This window comes from Papilio xuthus, unplaced genomic scaffold (assembly GCF_000836235.2).
Source record: "Papilio xuthus unplaced genomic scaffold, Pxut_1.1 DF825928.1, whole genome shotgun sequence".
NCBI lineage: Eukaryota > Metazoa > Arthropoda > Insecta > Lepidoptera > Papilionidae > Papilio > Papilio xuthus.
Window position 1 is genome coordinate 1871791 of NW_013532721.1, and position 21002 is coordinate 1892792.

The window sequence follows — 21002 nt, forward strand, 5'->3', positions numbered from 1 at the left end:
GGGGCGGGAGGGGCGCGGCGTCGGACCCGCGGGGGTGTGGGACGGGGCGGGGGAGGTCGTGGAGCCCCGCCATCGGTTGGGCCTCACTCGCGCGTCGCGCCTCACTTTAGCAACACGTACGAACGACCGACGCCCGCGCACGGTGTCGTATTACCGCTCTAAATATATCCCGCGAGCCCGATCGCCTATTTGGACGCTCGCGCAGCGTGTTTTGAACCTGTGATTGACAGTGCCGAGTGAAGACACATAATCCAACCCCGGCAACCGACGTAAGTATTTTTATGAATTAAGATTTTTTCGCAAATTCGACGGTATAATATTACCGCATCGCTATTTTAAAATAAAACAGCTGTTTTACGGAATCGATACCTCGGGTGCTAAATTCGGAATGAGTTTACATATTGCGAAGCTTTCAGAAATACGAGATACAGAATAGTGAATGATTTTATTTTATTTAGGCTTTACTTATTTTTTTCATTTTATTAAAGGCTTGATTTTTATGTTGTTAAACACAAAACCTCTAACGATTAAATATGTTGTTTATTTTAATACACTCGAATATATTTTCAGTTCATGATGGAGTTCCATGGATTTTCTGTACTTAATGACAATTAGCGTCACTTTTGTACACATTAAATAACTAGAAAATTTGTTGTCTTGTAAACATTGTCCAAAATATTAATATTGTAGGCATTCGATAAACTAAGTTTAAGTGTGTCGTTATTTAATATTTTAGTAAGCAACATTAACAAAACAATTTGGCTAAGGAATTCATGCAAATTAAGCCGAATCTGGTCCCAGGGCAGTTGCATAATAAGCAGTAGGTAGGTATACAATTGGCCCGGGTGTCAGCTACAGTGAGTCAGTACAAGATTTTCAGATATTTTTCAAAAATATTTCACTTGGCAACAACAATCGTATAGCTAATTGACATTAATGTTGTTTGAAGATTCAACCCAAAAATATTTTTCCCGGGCTTGCGACAATCGTTTTTGGGTATCGCATTTCTGATGTTTTTATACATTCGAAGATTCTAGAAATGTTAAAAGCAATAACTGTTGACCTATTGTCAATTGTATTAATTACCAAATCGATTTTCCCTAATGGACTTACATTAATATTTTGAATATATGTACTTGTCATACACCTACTTGATCCACTAAAGTTAACAACATTAATCTTCTGAATCTGTGTCAACTTGAAGATACATTAAATTGATTGATACTTTAAGTCGAGAATCGAAAATTATTTAAATTTTTGTCGATTTTAAACAAGCTTTTGGCATCGGTTGAAAATCATTCAATCGCAACAAAAGACTGTTAAATATATGGTTGTGATCAAATATTAAAAATGAAAATAATATTTGCATGAAATAGACAGGTCTTAGCTGTGGCAACCCTGAGCGTAGTTACAATTGGTGATAGGGCAGCAGCAGCATTGGCCACGAGCTGGCGCGCGATGAATCGGAGCGCGGACTGATAGTGGGCCGGTTAGACGAGTCCCAGGCGGAGTGCAACGGCCCAAACTAAAGGGAATTTTAAAACGTTCATACTCGCAAGCCCTTTGATCTCACTGCATATTACCACAATATACCTCTACGAGGCAATATTTATAAATCCATATCATTTCCATTTCAAGATGCTTATGTAAATGTTGGTTTCATGCAAATATCACGCAGTTAGTCGATGTCTCACTCGCGAAACCTTCCGTCTGAAGCCTTGTCCGTAATTAATTATGAGAACAAAGAGTAAGGAAAAAGTATATGCAAATTTTTCAAAGAATCCTTCACTTTAAAATAATGTAGAGATAAAGTTCTTCGTGTTGTTTGTATTTATCAGCGTGCATGTATGTTAATAAGTTTGAACAATTGCTCTTCCCTGCGACGTAGTAACAGAGTATAACAAAGCAAGTTCTCGAAGGCATTTAATACATCAATACCTATTTTAACTGATACTTGTAGTTTCAACTCAGAGTTGTTTACATAATGTAATTTGATTAGTATATATATTAAGTAATGTTATGTAATTAAATTATTTGAGAAGTATTATTGAACAAATAAGTTCTTACGATACAAAACATTCTCTCCATTTTAGGTCAATCAGGGTATATTGGGTAAAACGTACTGCTCTTTATGACGGATGTTAAAAAAAGCATAATTAAAAAGCTGCAACAATACATGGACATTTTGAACAAGTCATAAAATTGAGTAAACGTCCTTTGCGCGTTGTAGTTAAATTCAATATACTCGTAATAAGACCAAAACTTGAAGTTAAACCTGTGGAAACATCAGGCACGCTTGTTTCACGCCTTTGGTGTTATATTGAAAGGCAAATAAATACCGAGATACGTCGCTCTTCGATGCAACAACAAACGATCCGACGATTGTTTACGATGCGATATTACCTGCATATTTTCCTGCTTCAACTGCTAGTGGAATACGTTGTGCACTTGTAATTACAACTGATAACGACCATAATTAATTGTGACATCCACTGAATACAAATTTCTGTATATTTACGTTGCATAAACAATAGATAAGGCGCGGCGACTGCACCGATATTTAGTGTGGAGAATTTTGAGGATGATTTGAACTATACAACTATTTAGGCTATTGTTTTTACTAAAACATAATAAATTAAAGAAAATATGATTAAAATTCGTAAAATAAACAATGTAATACAAAGGTAAATATCGCATCGAATGTTTGTTATCAAAATTGTTTGTCTCATTACGGTAATGATTTAATTTAACTACGAGGAAAAAACAATAAGTACTACATATTGTTTTTTGGAGAGTATCGGAGACATTGTGTGGATTGTAGATACACACTGTATACTGCTCGCCCCATCTGTGGTTTTGACACCTTTAGTAAAGTAAATAAAACAGATTTTTTTCTATCCAGTCTTTATTGACCGTGAGTCATAGTTATCACGAAATCAAATGCGATGGACAATCGTTTGTTTATGTATAAAACGTGTTTTCTGCTTAATCATTGCTAAAGACCGGGACGTTATTAACCATAATGTAGTAATTTTGAATGCTCAAGTTTCTTCTTGCGATATTCCTTTAAAAATTATATTGACATATCAATTACAAATCCACATTCGATTGAAAATAGTAAAAGCAAATTAATTTCAGATATTAGTATGTACGAAATATAATTGTTACTTCGTCTTTTGTTCATCGTTATTAGGTTTTTTCCTTCGCAGAGTTTCAAGGGAATGTATAGTCCTATATCCAGCCATTATTCGTTCGGAACTTGAGTCCATTTGTACGCAAAACATCTTGCTTCGTTTCTTTACTGCGTCTTTACTCTAAAACTTCTGTGTCATAGTTATCATGATTTGTTGGGGTTGTCCTGTTGCTACTTCAATAGTTCCTTTTCTTCTGCCTTTGACTTTTTGATCCTGATTAATTATTAAGTTAATAAGTAGGCGATGCTATTGTCGCTGATGCGTCTATTACTTTATTACTCGTTGTTGTTTTGATATGTTTTATTGGTTTTCTATGCATGCGTCATCTTTGTTGCGTCGGCCCTGGCGCATGGTCAGCGCTGTACATTAGTCATAACTGCCCGATAACACCATGTGTTAACACTTAACATGCAAAATGAAGTTGGTTTTTCTGTTTCACTGTTACTTATTTTTATATTATTTATTTGGTCTCCGTTATTTTATTATCACAACACTTATTTGTAATTTTATTGTCACAAATATAACTATAACGGATTTCAGTTGTCTTAATTAGATTTCTAAAAAATCAAAGACCGAAAAGTTTATTGAACTGCTGATTTCTCTGAAAGTAAAAACTACTTACAATTGATAAATCATGCAGTCAGTACTTAAGTATCCAGTTTTACTTCATTTTTTATCTATAGCAAATAGCTATTTTAAAACTTGTTTTGCGACATTTTAATATTTCCGGTGTTTCTTTGAACCATTAACCTTTTTCTTGTCATTGGACTAACATAATTTTTCAACCGTGTTGCAAGTTTCGATAATAGTATTTTGTAGTAACTTACTTTAGCTTCGTAAAACTACAATATTGTCGCTTCTGTAGTAATGCGTGGTAAGATAGAGTAGATATCGACAGACTCGTTGCATTGCACGATGCAAAACAGTGGGTTCTGATCATAAACATGCCAATACGGCCGCGGGTTCAATGGTGCACATCCGTTTGTTCATTCTTATAGGTCGCCGTCGTCTGTCGCCAACTCCAGTCTGGAACAATAAGCGACGGCAATGAGCAATTGCATAGGTGACGTCATATGGCATACAAAGATGTTTATTCTACGCAAACAAACTTGCATCAATGCTTTCTTAAATAGTTTGTATTTCAATTTGTTTCATTTTATCAGAGTAACCTAACTTTGTTATTTTTGTAAGGGAATATACTGCTATTTCTATACATAAGCGTGAACAGTCTTATATTTTGTCATAAACGTGGAATCGTCGTATATTCCAAGATTCTTGATTACACGAGTTTAATAGAGAGTCACTTTAATAAATTATATAAGCTGAATAAAAAGCGAAACAGTACGACTCCGGATCAGTTATTTCTTGTGGCCTTCGTCGTACCATTTTAAATTTTCTAACTGACTTTGCCGCCACTCATTGGGTTGGTTTATCTCTTGACCTATTTGTACAGCGATTAAATGGATTGATGTACCTAAACGTCAAAGAATATAAATTATGAATGTACCTTGTACAGAAGCTATATGCTATGACATATTCTATTGGTTGTTTGCCAATAACTTTTGTTATTGTAGACATCATACGGATCTTCGTTTCACGGTGGTCGTTACCACCTTTGACTGTTATTAAATGTGACAAGCTTACCTGATTTTTATGTTATTATACACTAGCTGATGTCCACGACTCCGTCCGCGCGAAATAAAAAAAAAACATAATTTGTAGTCTATGTGTTCTGCCAGACTATGTTCAGTGAACATTCATCTTTATATCCATCCAAACATGCGCATAATTTTAGTAAGAAGTGAGATCCTATTGTGAATCAGATTCAAAATCGAGTAACCACCAACAGTCAGCCATATTTAAAAAAAGATTAAAACTACGTAGACTAAATTGTTACAATCAATATTACACAATCACACGTCTTGTAAAAAAAACATACAAACAATAACTAGTTATGTTACAATGTGCCAATTGCGACAATCACATTGAACTTGGCTTTGAATGATACAAATATGAGCGTCGTGCGTCGCGAATGGCAGCTGAGTTTATCTTACCATTTATGAATTGACCTAGACTCTTAATTAATTTAAATCGTCTCTCTCAACTAGCGTATTGATTTACAGAACATGCTTCTTAACGTGACCATGTAACAATTTTCACGGTGTGTCTTTTAATTATTAAAAAAAATCTTATATAATAATATATTCGTGTCTATACTACCAGTTTGAAAATATATTTAAACATATATATTATCTGTTTTCGTACTTTCGTAATTTTATTCAAATTCTATAATATACGGACAGTTTTGCCAAGAATTCCTATTTTTCAAGTTCACGTATCTGTAAAGTAAACAAACATAATACGAAACTATACATATTTGACTATAAGTATAAAAGCAATAAGCCAAACGGAACAGTCCTTCTCGAAGCGAATCGTGTGGTTGCTATAAGTACATTAAAATTAATCAGTGACTCTTTTATACTTCGCGATTGTACTCCTAAGTGCGTGTTTTAATTAATTAACTTATCCTTGGTTATGTAATTAATATTCATTTCAATAGAAGCATTTAGGAGCACTATCGGCGGAGCGTCCGAGCGCGTCGATGGCTGGTCGCCAACTCTTTCGCAACCGCTCTATATTTACTTACCAAGGTTTCTTACGTTGCATTTTGAGGGTTATTGACATTATCTCGGAATTATACAATTCGTTATCCAACATTTAGCTGTAACACACGATTTTCGGGATGTTTCGTGGAAGGAGGACAGTCGCGGCAGTGACGGGTGAAGTGCCAAGTTTACGCCGACGCCCACCGCGACCAGAAATAATTCGAGGCCACTATATTATGTAGACTGAAAAACTATGTAATATTATGAGAGAAAATTGCGTAATGCTATCATGAAATTCAGTATTGATCATATATGTTAGGTTTACCTACACAGTGTTAGATTACACTTAAAAGCAAACTATTGTAATGTATTATATTATTTGCTAATTGTGAAATATTAGAAAAGTTTATATAATGTAATAGAAATATGTTTTGAGCACACAGAAGTAAGAATATCATAATAACAAAATAATAAATAGCATTTGAAAGGTTGGTCACACCTGCTAACTTGCAAAGAAGGTTAAATAAATAATGGTGTAAAAAGTGGGATTAAGAAGTCAAAAACCGATAGATAAATATTTGCGAAGAACCCACAGGAATGTTAAGCCGATAAGATACGAAAAAAGGTCTTCGGTCCAACGAGCCGAGCCACCCAGTTTATTTGCGAAGCTGCATAAATGCAATTCTTAATTCCTGCGTCAACAAAAATTTATAAAATTTAACTCGATGCATTTTTGCATTTAGCATGATGTGTTCTAATTTTTATCTTGTAACTGTTAATTTACTTTTATTTGTTTGTCTTCAGGACCAAAGGATAAGGCATAATAGTTACAATACATAATATTTGATAGAAATGATTTTTCAATGTAAGTCAATTAAAACGTCGATAATAAGTTAAGAAATCCGCTTACTTGTTGATAGGTGTATAGTTAAACAAAGCGATTTAATTTCGATGGCGCCAGCCGTAAGCTTTGAATATTTTAATGCAGCCGACGCCAGAGCTTGCGACACCGCGGCCGCAGCCGGACCGCATGCAATGTGCGTTGTCTGCCACCGACCAGATAACTCGTAACCAGTGAAAGCCTTGACGCGATTCCATTCGAATCGTTAAAACCCAAAAATTTCAAATCGAAATAAAACATTCCCTTCAAGAATGAAAAGGTTATTAAGATACTACATACTATCTTTCATTACTTAAAATTGTGTGACGTTATGACCAAATGCTAGTTTATTGAACAATGTGAAGTTAGATCGAACGACCTCAGAACGCAGCTGGGCAAATACTAGTACAATGTTAATACATTTCGCAATTACAACACTAACAATGACATCAGCGGCATATAAAGTTCGATGAGGGTAAAAACAATTTCTTTGTTGGTAACTTATGTGAGACGAGCCGGATTCTAACGGTGCGTACTGTTGGAGTTCTCCCACGCATCCCGTAACTTCTCGCTACAACACAATGAGCTGGTGTCAATGTTTAGGTTACAGTTTCGCACCTACTTGTCAATATATAATTTACTTTCGATGTATTTGTTTTTCCCGTCTTCTTAGTGACCAGAAAGCATGCCAAATAGTCTAAATCGGGAGTGCCGAAGTCGACATTAAATTAAATTTGGGTTCTTTTGCCAACACCGCGATGTGTGTATGTTGACATCCCTGTATAGTTTGTAAATGTACGTTAAATATGTCTAACCTTGAAAGGTTGATAGAGTTGACTCCTCAAAACATAAAACGCGTTAAATGACCTTTGCTGTTTAAACTAATGTAAGTTATTATGTCTAAAGACAGATAATGTATTTTGTAAGATATTTTTCTCATATCTGTACCGACCTCCCTGACTTATTTTAAATGCTACGATTTGTCCGATGATTCTAAAAGTACAAAAAGGCGCGTAACTTTTAATGTGATGTATCAAAAATGAAGAATGATCTGTGAACTCAACTCACTGCTTACCATTGGTTACACTTAAAAATATTATAAATAAAGTTGCCAAAAAAATATTTAGGCTTAACTTCAAACACTTAATATGAATACTGTATTGAGGAGACTTGAGATTAGATATACGTACATTTTTTTTTTCGTTTAAATATAAACAAACATATGGCTAACGGCAACCGCAACATAAAATACCGTTTATTGTTTGAAAATATACATTTCTTTTTTAATGTAGCTTACCTGAGTCTTACGAAGAAATCTCAGTCACCCAAATACCGAAGTAATCAGTTTTGTGAGTGACACGGAACGCGGCCTGTGGCGGTTACTCACATATGTGATGACGTCAGCGGTTAGCATGAGTAACAATCAGGTAAAATTAAACGTATTTAAAAACAACAATAATCGGCATCAGGAATTTAAATGTTAGTTTTAATTATGTAAACTTAAATCAAATAAATATTTATATCATTTACTAAAATTGGGAGGTCAAATGTAATTTATCTCACTCAGTAATATTTTCTACAGACGTAACGTTATTTGATTATACACGATAAATAGTAGGGTAAAACACATATATTAAAATTATCAGCTTAATATTAACTGCCCAAATTAGAAAGTATCACAGTGAACACAAGAATAACCGATAATAAAACTCACATAAAAACTGGGTAATTACGGCTAAAGTTTATCCGAATTAAGATAACAAATGTGAAGTGTTGTTACTCAATGTGGTTCAAAGTTTAATTAAATAATTTATTTTAATTTTACGAACTATTGACTATGCTTGTTTCCATTTACATCTTTGGCATAAACGAGTAAGTACGAGTACAAGTTCTTTGAAGTTCGTTGTTAAGTATCGCAGAAGACCTAAAAGTCGTATGTAAGACGACAGCAACACGTTTGATCTGGGGGCGAGGGCTAACAACCCCTTTAATTGGCGTTTGAATTTCAATTAGAACAAAGATACTGTTTCACTTAATCATTCTTTGTTTTTCACATTCATATATTTTATGTTTTCTTTCTTATTTTCAAAGACTTGAGCTCATTTAATTTCGTTAGAAAATAAATAAAAATTATTTAACTGATCATGTGTAGGTTAGTAACGGAACCTTGAAGTGTTTTGTTTGGTTAAAGAAATATGCGCACGATATATAAAATGGAATGAGACGTCTGCTGAGTGAAATAACCCAGTTTGTTTAATCTACATACGAAATATTTTTCGCATCATTCGACATGCACTACGGCATATGTGAATATTTTACAAAATAAAACCGAGTTTTTCTTTTTAATTACAAAAAATAAAAGATGGTAAGGACTACTATTATGTTATTAAAACAAATAAGGTTTATTAAAAGCAGAAATAACTAGACGGAGATATAAAAATGGCGACTAGGATAGCTCAGACAAAGATGGCGGAATGGATTAGACGTCTTCGACAGAAACTGGTCAGGTCGCGTTAATAATAGAGACTAATAGTGGAATATGAGAATAGTCTTAAGCTAAAAGACTATAAATGATAACACTGATGCAAGGATATATGCAGTTTGATACAGATTCCGAGATAAGTAGATGTGAAGTTTCCACTATATAAGTGCAAATTGTTGATAATTTAACTCCGACTTGTTCGACTCAGACAGCTACTTTAGGTTGAATTTTGCAAATTATTGACTTCAAAACTGTTACCATCGAAGACTAAACTTGTCTTAGCAAACATATTTAAATGTAAATTTATGTTTAGGTATACAGGGCTAGTTTATGTAAATATATTCGATGCTAGTTTAACGGCATCCAATACAATCTGTACCGCTGCAAAGAAGCCACATAATTACAATAGATTGCATTCTTAAGATAAGCTAGTCGTCGTAGACACGTAATGACGTTTAATCACGAACAAAGGCATGACGGATGACATTGTGCTCTCACGCCGTCTACAAAAACAAATAATTAAAAAACTCGATAAATAATATTTAGTAACAATGGCAAATAAAAAATTAGATTTATGATTCTTTTTGATCGAATAATTTTAAAACGCTGATTCTACTTACTTCATAGATAACTGAATATTTTCAAAGATTGGATCAATAAAGTTAATCTCAGTATTTGTAAAATCACTCTTATTGGCTTGTTACAACTTGCCTGCGGTTACTTTTCAAATCATAGTAACGAATGTATAAATCAAGATAACAGTGACCTAGTCACTGTTTTAGAGGTCAATCTAAAACTATATAGTGTTAAAGAACTCTAGCACGTAGAAAAATAAGTATTTTTTTAATAGAGTTTCCCCTATTGAAAAAAAATAAAAATACTAAATAAATGGGAACACTTTCATTAGGAAAGGTTTTAGAATTTTTTAATTTTAAAGTTGTTTAGTAAAGATACTCAATAACGTCTCGACCTTTGTGGAAAACGCAAACAAGTGATGGCCAACAAAGTCGCGACGGGAAAGAATTCTCAAGTGTTTTTATCACATTTATTATAACCAGTTTTATTTCTCATCCCTGCGTATTACGTATATTTCATTTAGTAATGTATTATTTATTCATTATGCGATATTACTTTATCTTAACTTCATTAACTTAAAGAAATGCAAAAAATAACTGTTATTTTTGATTCAGTAGTCCTAATTAGGATGAAAATTATGTTGAGTTATGTCTTTTATATAACATCTTTGTTTTTAATTTCAAGAAGATTTAGTCATCGTTTTTATAATTAGTTGTAATTTTATTGAGGTTATTAAAACGTGTAAATTAGACAATTTCTAAGAATTTAGTTTGATTTGTAGCTACAAATGAGTTTATAAAAATATTATGTCGATAATTCTATCTTGTACAAATGAAAATGAAATTTCATCAACAATATAGATATCGTGATATACCTGCCTAATCATAATTGGGTATACCGGAAAGAGAAATCCGAGCGAAATAGATAAATGATTGGTTTATTGTTTATTCCTTGAACAAATAAACGAAAGTTTTGGTCTCAGCCTCCTTTCACTAATGTCTATTGATTCGCGAAAAGATCTTCGGCGTTGATAAAATAGATCGCACGGAGCGAACGCCCGCCGCGCGGTCAGCGGAGCCCGAGACAAAATAAATCTTCAATTGGGTCAATCAAATGCCACGCCAGGCTTAATGCTCGCCCCGACTTGCTAATGCTTACGTCTCAGCTCATTACTAACACTATTTGATCGTGTTTGCTTTATCTTCCTTAAAAGCCCAGTTGCTTACCTGAAATATTCATAGTAAATAACCGGCTGCGTATATTTTCTATCCGCTCTACTATACCTGACAAATCCGTCTCGTGTGCACAATCACACAACGTATGCTAGGATTGCTAGACCTAGGTAACAGTATTTTTCAGTAATCTTTTTTTATTATCTTTTCTTTATATATATAATTCTTCTGTGAGTGTGTATGTCACTGAACTTCTCTCAAACGACTGGACCGATTTTGATGAAATTTTTTGTGTGTGTTCAAGGGGATCTGGGAATGGTTTAAATTCACAATTTTGTCCGCTGGACAATGTTTTTTTAATTAATTTTTAATTTATTAGTAGTTGTTGATTTTGGAATGTTTTACATTGGATCCGACAGACGGCGCTACCATCGCAGTGTCAAATTTTAAATAATATTCGAATTAAAGACGTGTAGACAGGACAACGTCTGTCGGGTCCGCTAGTAACTAAATAAAAGAAAGTCAACAAAAACTTATTTAGGGCTTCTATTTTATCGATTCCGTATTTAGTCTAAGTGTTTTTTTTTAATTGATTATTTTAACGCGGTTTTTCTTTCTGCAGATGGCACAGTTGCTAACTGTGCGGCTGAACAAGTCTGACCAGCAGCCGCTGGGATTCCGGCTACAGGGCGGGAAAGATTTCGGCACACCGCTAGTTGTCCAAAAGGTAACATTTAATATTATATTCTTGTTAAAATATACATTGAAATTCAACCTAACGATGACGGCGATAATAATCTAGTTATTATTTTTTTAACTGTTAGCAAATGTATTTATAGCGGTCGCGATAGCAACAAACATGAAAACGTTTAAGATATGACAAAATAAGCAACGTGTCGTGTGAAAACAGAGCTCGCGCCGCCCACGCGGTTGCGGCCAGTATCCGCAAAAAATCCACTCCGATATTTACATCTCTCTGATATAAAAAGCTCCAGTTTTTTTTTACATAGGCTATACTGGTCGCGAATAATTCTTATAAATAATTCGCGCATCGCATCATTTCCTAGAACTGTTATACGCAGGAAAACATTTGTTTAACTAGCGGATATATTCTTTGTGTTGTAATTTACCTCCAAAGAGGCGTTGCTTGTTATTTCATGTTCGTCATGAATGTACATTTGTCATGTGTTATCTTAGCTATATTCAAATAGGTGATTAGTTATCCAAAGGAGCTTTTACCTCTCATTAACTGTTAGGTGGCCTCGTTAAAGTTTCGACACTCGTCACCGCTTAAATGCCTCTATATCATAGTCGTGTTGTGATCTGACCTCATGTAGTCAAGGGAGGTTAGTGCCAGATATTGGTAAGTGAACGTTGATTACTTTACTTCATGAAGGTTTACAAAGAATGATGGTCTCGGAAATATGACTAAGTTATTAAGTAAGCCGTTTTTTATGATACTAGAAAGTAACTTGCAAACCCAACTCGTTTGTTTAATTTATTCCTTAAATTACCAACTTTCCCATTAAAAAACCTAAAATATCAAAATATTTTAATACGACGTTAAAGTGTTTTTATCGCATCGTGACATTTAAAGATAAAAATATATGTTACACCTGCCCACGTGTGGCCACAGAACAATGTCTCAGAATCTATCATCTGCCCATGCCTCGCATTGCGGTCGTGACGTTTGGTAATGTCAAAATAACCGACATAATGACGATGATCTCCTGGCCCCAACGGTACTTTTGTTTGACTTATCGACGATAGATTTCTTCGGCGTGCGTTCAATGAGCGTCATACTTACTAAATAGACGCATATAAAAAATTTACATGTAGTCAAACGGCTGCTAAATTGCGTTGCGTCCTAACACGATGTCACTGAACTTTTAATTCCCGGATCTTCGTTGATGCGGAGTTAAAATACGCACTGAAGTACGCAAGCATCTGTTCAGCTCATAATTTTAGGTGTTAATCTCCTTTCCGACTATGTCTATTTACATTTAACATCTCAGCTTAGTCGATGGGTACCTAGCTGGGAAATTATTTGTATATAATATTCTTGATGGACTATGACTTTAATGTCAAAGATTTATTTTCGATGAAAAAAATAAGATTTGTAAAAATGTCTTCCATTGTAATGTTCGATAAAGCCATTGTTGAATAGAAATAGGAAAGTAATTATTGCGAATTAGTTGCTAAGCAGTCTTTCCTGGCGCGAATGGACTAGACCTGTCAACGTATTCAAAGTCTGATTTGAAATTAAATAGTTTGTAACTTCTTAAAGTACTTATTTTATATTACTGTTTGTAAAATGACAAACATATTTGATAAAAAGACATTTATCTGTTTTAATATTTACTTACAATATTATATTTGAGGTCTTTTTGTTTCGGTTACAAAATATGTAGATCTATATTAGGCTACAAGTTGTCCGTAATTGCAAGACAAGTGATAAAACCTAATTTAGACAATGTTTGAAGTTATAAATGGTTTTATTGTGAAAACGCTTATTCCTTAGAAGCTTTGTAATGAATAAGCGTGAGTTAAATTGTTATACTTAACTAAAATTATTTCACAATATCCTTTTTGCAAACTTGTCATTTCAAGTTTTCTACAAAGACGTCGCGAAGATTTTTGTTTTCCAATACCACTTAACAACACCATTTTATAAATTTCTATCCTTATTGACTGTAATTTTTTCCGGAAATATTTAATCACACCTTACAATTACTGTTAATGATTTTTTACTCATTTCGTAGGTAATCCTTGCGTTATTCTGTTTCACCTCGATAAGTACATGTTACTTGTACATTTATATTGTGCATACATATCAGCATTTTATTAATATCACTACCACTGAACGGCCTTCTATTTCCGTTTCCTCTATAAAACATATTAACTGTAAACTTTGTTTTTAGGTTATGCATGTAACCTTTTAGAATATTATATGAAAATAACAATTTAGGACCATGCAGTACTGCATTACTTTTATCCTATTAAAAATAAACTAAAATTTTGTCGTATAACTAATAAGTTGCCACTCGACTGTATTTCCATCGATGAATGTCAGTATCTTTGAAAAAAAAAAAATATACCTCACTTATAGTATAAGATATGTGCATATTCAAACTCATCATGGGGTACAGATTCACTCTTATTGATCGGAATCGGGCTGACTCTGCAGGGCAGGAGTGGCCGGCTATCGTTGCGCAACCCGAGACGGGTTTCTTGTTCCGAACACAATCTGAGTCACGTATTGTATACAGTAGGTAAGGTAAGGATTTGTTTTGAAACTAGAACGCCGAGCGACAACGTTCCGTGGATTATCGCCCCCGGTATTTTCTAATTATTCGGCTATCGCTACTAGCTATGAATACCAGAGTCGGCTTTCCGAGATATAATGTGCGACAGTTTCTGCATTGTTTGTATTTACTTACAGATACCTGATAATAAGTAAAAATATACAGTCGAAACGTTTGTGAAGGTGAAGAGAGCTATTGTTATAATTACTTAAACCTTTCCAGCTTCCGACTGCAACATGGTAAATCCATAATCTATTGTTCTTTTGGTAGTAAGGTAAATTTGCATGTAATTTTACAAATTTCTTAAACACAAAACAAAAGAAGATTAACAAAAAAATGTTTGGTGGATTCTGCGAATATTGAGTCATCAATATTTTTCGCCAAAAACTGGTTGTAACTGGATATTTGTTCAGGCTATTAACTTAACCAATAGCGAACTTTGGAGATCTAACTCTTTGAAAAAAATATTAACAGAAAATTGAAACTCCTAAAAAGTAACATTATACAAGGCTATGTAAAAGTATCACACATTTTTCTATTGGCAACCTTCGATTTATTTAAATAAAAGCGTAATAGAAGTATGCTAATAGAACACAAAACTCGTAATTAAAGGGTTATCTACACACAGATTCAATGTCAAATTGTAAAACGATAGATTACCTTGAAAGTCGCGAAAATTCAATGTCTCGCTGGCATTGAGAATGTGGGCTAAGTGTCACACCGACCTTTACGTTACTGAGGATTCTTCACATAAAACATTTAGGTAATGTAAAATTTACTAAACAATTTGTTGATTAACGTCAAAAGTCAAGTCATATTTAATTCATTAATAATAAAAAAAACTCTACAAATCGAAAGCGTAGATAGGCTATAGTTTTTCTATAAAGGTAAGGTTTCGATGAAGGAGGAAAAGAATCGATCTTTTCGAAAATCCTTTATCATCTAAATATAGGACTCTTTTTCGTGTACTATAAATCTTAAATTGAATAAAAATGCTTTATTATTAAAAAATAAGGTTAAATAGTCTAAGAAGCATAATTCTTATTTCAGTTTTGCTGAGGGTTGCGACTTTTCTTCATTACGTGTTCACTGTTTTCTACCGTCTTGCGACATTTTTTGCGATAGTAAAAATATTTAAGAGTATGTAGTGTCTTTTAATTTATGTAATTTTATAAATTTGTTATATAGATTAGAAATATTCACGTAAAACGGCATAGACGTATAGAAATTTTATGTGTTAAATCCTGTCAAAGACGAAAAGGAAGTTACGATAACAACATCCAATACAAAAGAATTGGACGCGAACAATTTAGATTTATGATTGGTTATTACTCAGGAAGTTGCTTTGTTAACAAAGATATTGTTATCTGAGAAACCAGAACTGGAAACCATAATTTTAGATAACGATCACAATCCTGTTTAACTTCTTTGTATTTACCTGTGAAAGTTAAATATTTTTTTGATATTATTGTTTAATAAAAAAGTTTATAAAGGATGAACTAAAGAAGGCCAATAGATTTTATGATACACGAGGTATTTGATGCTCATAAATATTTAAAATTTCAATATCAGTCTGCTTTAATAAATATGTTAAAAAAATTGATAACGATTAAACTTTTCAATAAAATGGTTCGTTCGCTTCGCCTGCTTTACTTATTCGAAGTCGCTTCGAACGAGGACCGCTTGTAAACAATAACGAAAACATAATATGTGTCGGCCTCGCGCGGCGCGCCGGTGGAGGGCAAAGTGGGGAGGGCATTTAATCGCTCGTTCTTGTATTTCTGCTGCCGTATATGGAGTGCGCGCCACTCGAACTAAGGGCATCGCCAAAGAATAATCATGCAATACATTATTAAGGAAATAGGTGATTCATATTGGAATGTGACAAAGAAAGCTCATTGGAATTTTGGAGCTCGGTTACCTATTGGATGACCCAATCAGTTTAACTGTGAACATCGGACTGCCAAAATAATTTCGATATAATAATACCATTTTAAATTTATTCGACTTTACTAAAGCGAACACAAATGAAAAACCGTCTAAGATTAAGACATTTATTCAAAGTAAAACTGTCTATGTTTTTTTAGTGAAAAATTTGTTACAATAAAAACATAACAAGGTAAGAATTAGTGGTTACAGTCCAAAAGTAAATTTATTTAACTATCTTGATATACTTTTGGAGTGAGTCAGGTATGCTCTATTGTGTTTTTTAAGGATCAAACTAATAAATAAAAATAGGATGTAAGATTCCAAACTATTTCATTATTTATGTGTGTTACTCCTTAGGAGTTTAACTCATTTTGTAGTTATTGTTATCGTTTACGTTGAGGAATTTCTACGATTTTTTTAAGAGTTTTGACAGTGACTTATCAAAGAGGTCAAAAATCCCAAATCTACGAGCTACAAGGTTTGCTGAATAATTTTCCCCGAGGTCCTTATTTCACTAAACACATACTAGTTAGAACTACTATTTATTAAGTTGTTGGTCAGACGTTGCAAAAATAACTTGGCTCTAATGTCCTGCTACAAAGTTCGACAGTTTCTTTTTTTATATCATTAGGTGGCAAACGAGCGAGCGGCCACCTGAAATCGCTGAAATAGCGAAGTGACCGTTGCCCATAGACATACGCAATTGCATATGCGTTGACTACCTTTACCTATACTAAACATACTCTCCAAATCAATTGAATTAACACAATAAGATTTAACGAAATTCCACGTCTGTACGTGATAAATTCTTTGACGAGGGTTAGATTGTATACACGAGGTCAATGCCAACGTCTGCGGCGGAAGGAGTTTATTTCTTACAGCAAAGTTAGGAACGCCAAATCCTAAAAAAAAGGGTAAAGGTCTAAACTAAATAAGTTAATAACTTCCTACAAAATTATGGTCACAGATTAATTAAAAACAAAAGTGTTACTTATAACTTTATACAGCTAGAGTTATTACCGATTCAAAACGAGAACGTATTACGAAACGAGAAATTCCGACGTGTTGGAGGATCGCGCGCGCGTAGCTTTTTGCGCGCAAAAGCGAAAAAAGCTGCCGACGCATTGCACGGTCCGGTCCTGGCCAGACGGCTCACGTAGGGTTACCACAATTGAATGAAATGAACTTGTTTTGTGTGAATAAAACATGTTTATTGTATGAGGAACAATAAAAGAATTTTATGTTATAATTTTACATTTTCAATATTATTTAAATATACGAATTATTGCTTTTGCCATTTATCAATGTTTGACATAAGTAAATTAACAAACCTAAAAGGTACAAAACCATGGCTTACCAAAGAATAAAAAGGCATAACATTTTTGGAAAATACATTGCAAAAACTGAAATTTCTTTTTCTAGCCCTTATTGTGGCAAGATTCCTTTTTTGAAGAAAAGCAAAAAACAAAGTTAAAAAAACTAAGTTAACAATTATTTTATAGTGATCGTATATTTTTATAAAGCTGTATGTATGGGATACTATACAAAATGAACATAAGGGTTAATGTATTGTTGATAAGAAACTATACACTTGATTACTTAATTCATATATACATAATTCTTTTGTACTATAAAGTAATATTATGATTGAACATACTATTAATTTTTAGCAGTATTTGGTGTAACTATAGTAATAAAGGTATCAAGGTATGGGTGACAACTGGTAACCCTAGTCAGTGATGATCTCATTGTGTCTGACGTCACCGCCGCTTCCTTCCGCCCCCCGCGCGTCGCGCATTCCGCACTAAAATACCCTGTGCCCGGCGTCTGCGCTAGGAATCACATGTCAGATAAAATCCAGGACACCTAGATATGCACGTGTTGAACGTTAAACTTGTTTCATTACTCCGGTTCTTCGTTGCCATGATCAATTTATAATTAAAACTGCAAGTTTATTCCTGTACCGATTGCAATGCAGACCAATATTGTCTCGGGTTTTCCTCGTATACTATATGAGGTTTATGTAAACATGTACTCGTATACAGAGTAGGGAACTTTTGAGTACATACATCCATTTATAAAGATCATTCGATATATTTAAATTTTTCACACCAATACACACCAAGAATCTGACCATCTTACGGTAAAGGAAAACATCGTGATGCAACCTGCACACATCTGCAAAGAATCTCAAAAATATGTGTGAAGTTAACTAACCCGCACTGGGCTAGCGTGGTTGACTATGGCTTAGTGACCCCTAACTTAGGGTAGGCTCCTAGCCCCTCAATTGGGACATATAGTGAGCTGATGATGAAGATACCAATGGGGGTTTAGATCACTTTTCATTTATGAAAACAATTAAAATATATGCATGTATACATAAATAATATATTTTCAAGTGAGACGGTGTTTTTAACGGGAAAAAGTGAATCATGTTAATTTAAAGCTGTGTTAATTGTGGTTTCCGACTAATAATAGTTGCACTGATGATGACAATTCGCTACTGTGTACGCTAACTCTCAATGACGTAGAATACAATAATAAGTCGCTCATATCTAATTATTATTATTCGAATATTCCATAAATAAGCATTCGAAAATTATTCTATGATCACCACATAAGAAATATGTTGATTGAAACAAAATATAGCGCAGCCGACCGCTTTAAATATCGAGAATGGAATGTAATTACAATATATTAAGTGTTCCATTGACCGCATAAAATAAAAACCGCCCTTAAGTCGTTTCGACGCGTGCCAAACGTAAAGACAGCTGATGCATTCTTGGACATCGCGCAAAAAACATCGTCGTTGTGAGAATTAAATACGATGCTATTATGTAATTAATTACACAAAGGACTTGTCTACTGAGTTATAAATAACTTTTTAAGATAACGTCATTGAATTCATCATATCTATATGTAGAATGCCTAGATCGAATCCCGAATGACGTAGCTGATATCCTCATATCTCCTTGTCCTTTTCCATTTGAAGGGTCGGACGCCTAATGACTTGTGTCTAGTCGAAAAACTAGGACAATTCAGATTGCGTGAAGTATACCACACAGTACCAAACATGATTACAAATTAAAGTTGAACTTTACCCTTTGAAAATTACGCGTTAGCTTCGTTAAGGTAATTTAAAGTGCAAGGATTTAAGTCTTACCGGAAGAACATAACACAGATTTAAGAGATTTATAGTAAAAGTGAGGCTATATTTTTATTTAATGGAGAAATTCCTACAATAGCTGGTTGACTATTGAGTTGCTTAAATGACTTACCCTTTGTTTTTAAGGTGAACGGCGGCAGCGCTGCTGAACGCGCGGGGCTGCAGGCTGGCGATGCGGTCATCCGCGTCAACAACACCGATGTGTTTAACCTTCGCCACCAGGAGGCTCAGGACGCCATCCGCGCCGCCGGCACTGCCCTAGAACTGACAGTGCAACGGTAATTACAACTTTTAAATGTTACTTAATTTATTTGATTGAAACAAACAAATCTTCCATAAACCCAACGGCCCATTATCCTATAGATTCCGAAAAATATATTAACATGCACTTGCATCAACAAGCAGCTTTTATGATAACTAAATAATTTGTAAATATGTTCAACGAAACACTCAAATGTGTGAAGAATGTTTAACTTAAATAATAGCGGAATGATGGTACATATATTGTATTTATTTTATATTGCCTACATAATGTATGGGTTTTTAGTTTTGAATACTGCAGGAGCTTGACCAAATTTGTGAACTCTGGCTGTGCTCCAATCTAGTATCGCTTAGCAATAGGATTTTTTATTGGAGTAATTTTTCTCACTATTGCCGCTATGATACTTGCATTACAAGGAAAACGATGAAACATGTTTAGTGTTATACAGTGATTCAGATGTTTACGTATTCCTGGATTTGTCCTCACTTAAGTTGCAACGCATTTATATGATCTCTCAAGCCTTTATATTTAGAAAGACTTTTAATAACACCCACGAAAATATCATTGAACAATGTACGTAAGTTATAATTAAATTTTACAATACTCCTAACTACCGGGAGATCTTTATTTAAATCGCTATACGTAATAATTAAAAATAGATGTGTTATTTCCGATTCATCGTTGAAGGCTAAATATTTTTGTTTTATTTCCGCTGTGGTTCATTGTAAGAATTTGAATCTAAATGAATAAACTGACAAAATCTGATTGGACTGTAAAGTTGACTACAGCGTATACTATTTAAAAGCTATAATCCTAATTTTATTTTAACAACAATACGATTTTGTCATCTCCAGCGGTGGCAGCACTTGGCGGCCAACAGTGACTCCGACAGGCAGCCTGCCGCGGCCAGGCACACGGCCACTGGGTGCAGCACCCGCACCGGTCACCAGCACCAGCCTCAAGGCCACACCTCAGCCCAACCGCAACTTCGGTTCCGGACACAACAATGTCGCTAAACCCTTCGGCTACGTACGTATCCAAAACTAACGCCTGGTCAATCCATTTGTCATCAATCATAGTTTTTTTTCGGTCTTAAATTGCTAAAAAAGTTTTTCCGGTTAATTTTAAACTCAACCGATTTCTCGGTGTACTTTTGTATTTTAATTATGGGTAGTAGATAAAAGTTGATAAATGAAAACTCTACGCAGTTCAATTCTAATCTTGTCTTATCAAAATAGTACACAGGAATCTCCTCAACATGTTTATCGAATCTATTTTCATAATAAATAAAATAATCGGTATTATGTAAGAATAACTTCTACGCAACGTATAATACGCTTTGTTCACGTCGATAATAGAGATTAGCAGTGTCAGCTATTTTTTTTTATTTACCATATTTTTCTACTCCGTCTACCTTGTGTTTTCTCTTA

The 21002-nt window shown here is 34.2% G+C and overlaps 1 protein-coding gene across 1 annotated transcript in view; it reads left to right on the forward strand.

The window, feature by feature from the left end:
* Window positions 1-44: 44 nt before the first annotated feature.
* Zasp52 (Z band alternatively spliced PDZ-motif protein 52) overlaps window positions 45-21002 on the forward strand; it is a 33787-nt gene continuing 12829 nt past the window's right edge. The window contains exons 1-4 of the mRNA XM_013322126.1: window positions 45-269; window positions 11533-11637; window positions 19437-19588; window positions 20427-20601. Of these exons, the coding sequence (XP_013177580.1) occupies window positions 11533-11637; window positions 19437-19588; window positions 20427-20601 (432 nt within the window). The 5' untranslated portion in view covers window positions 45-269. The remainder of the gene's footprint in view (window positions 270-11532; window positions 11638-19436; window positions 19589-20426; window positions 20602-21002) is intronic.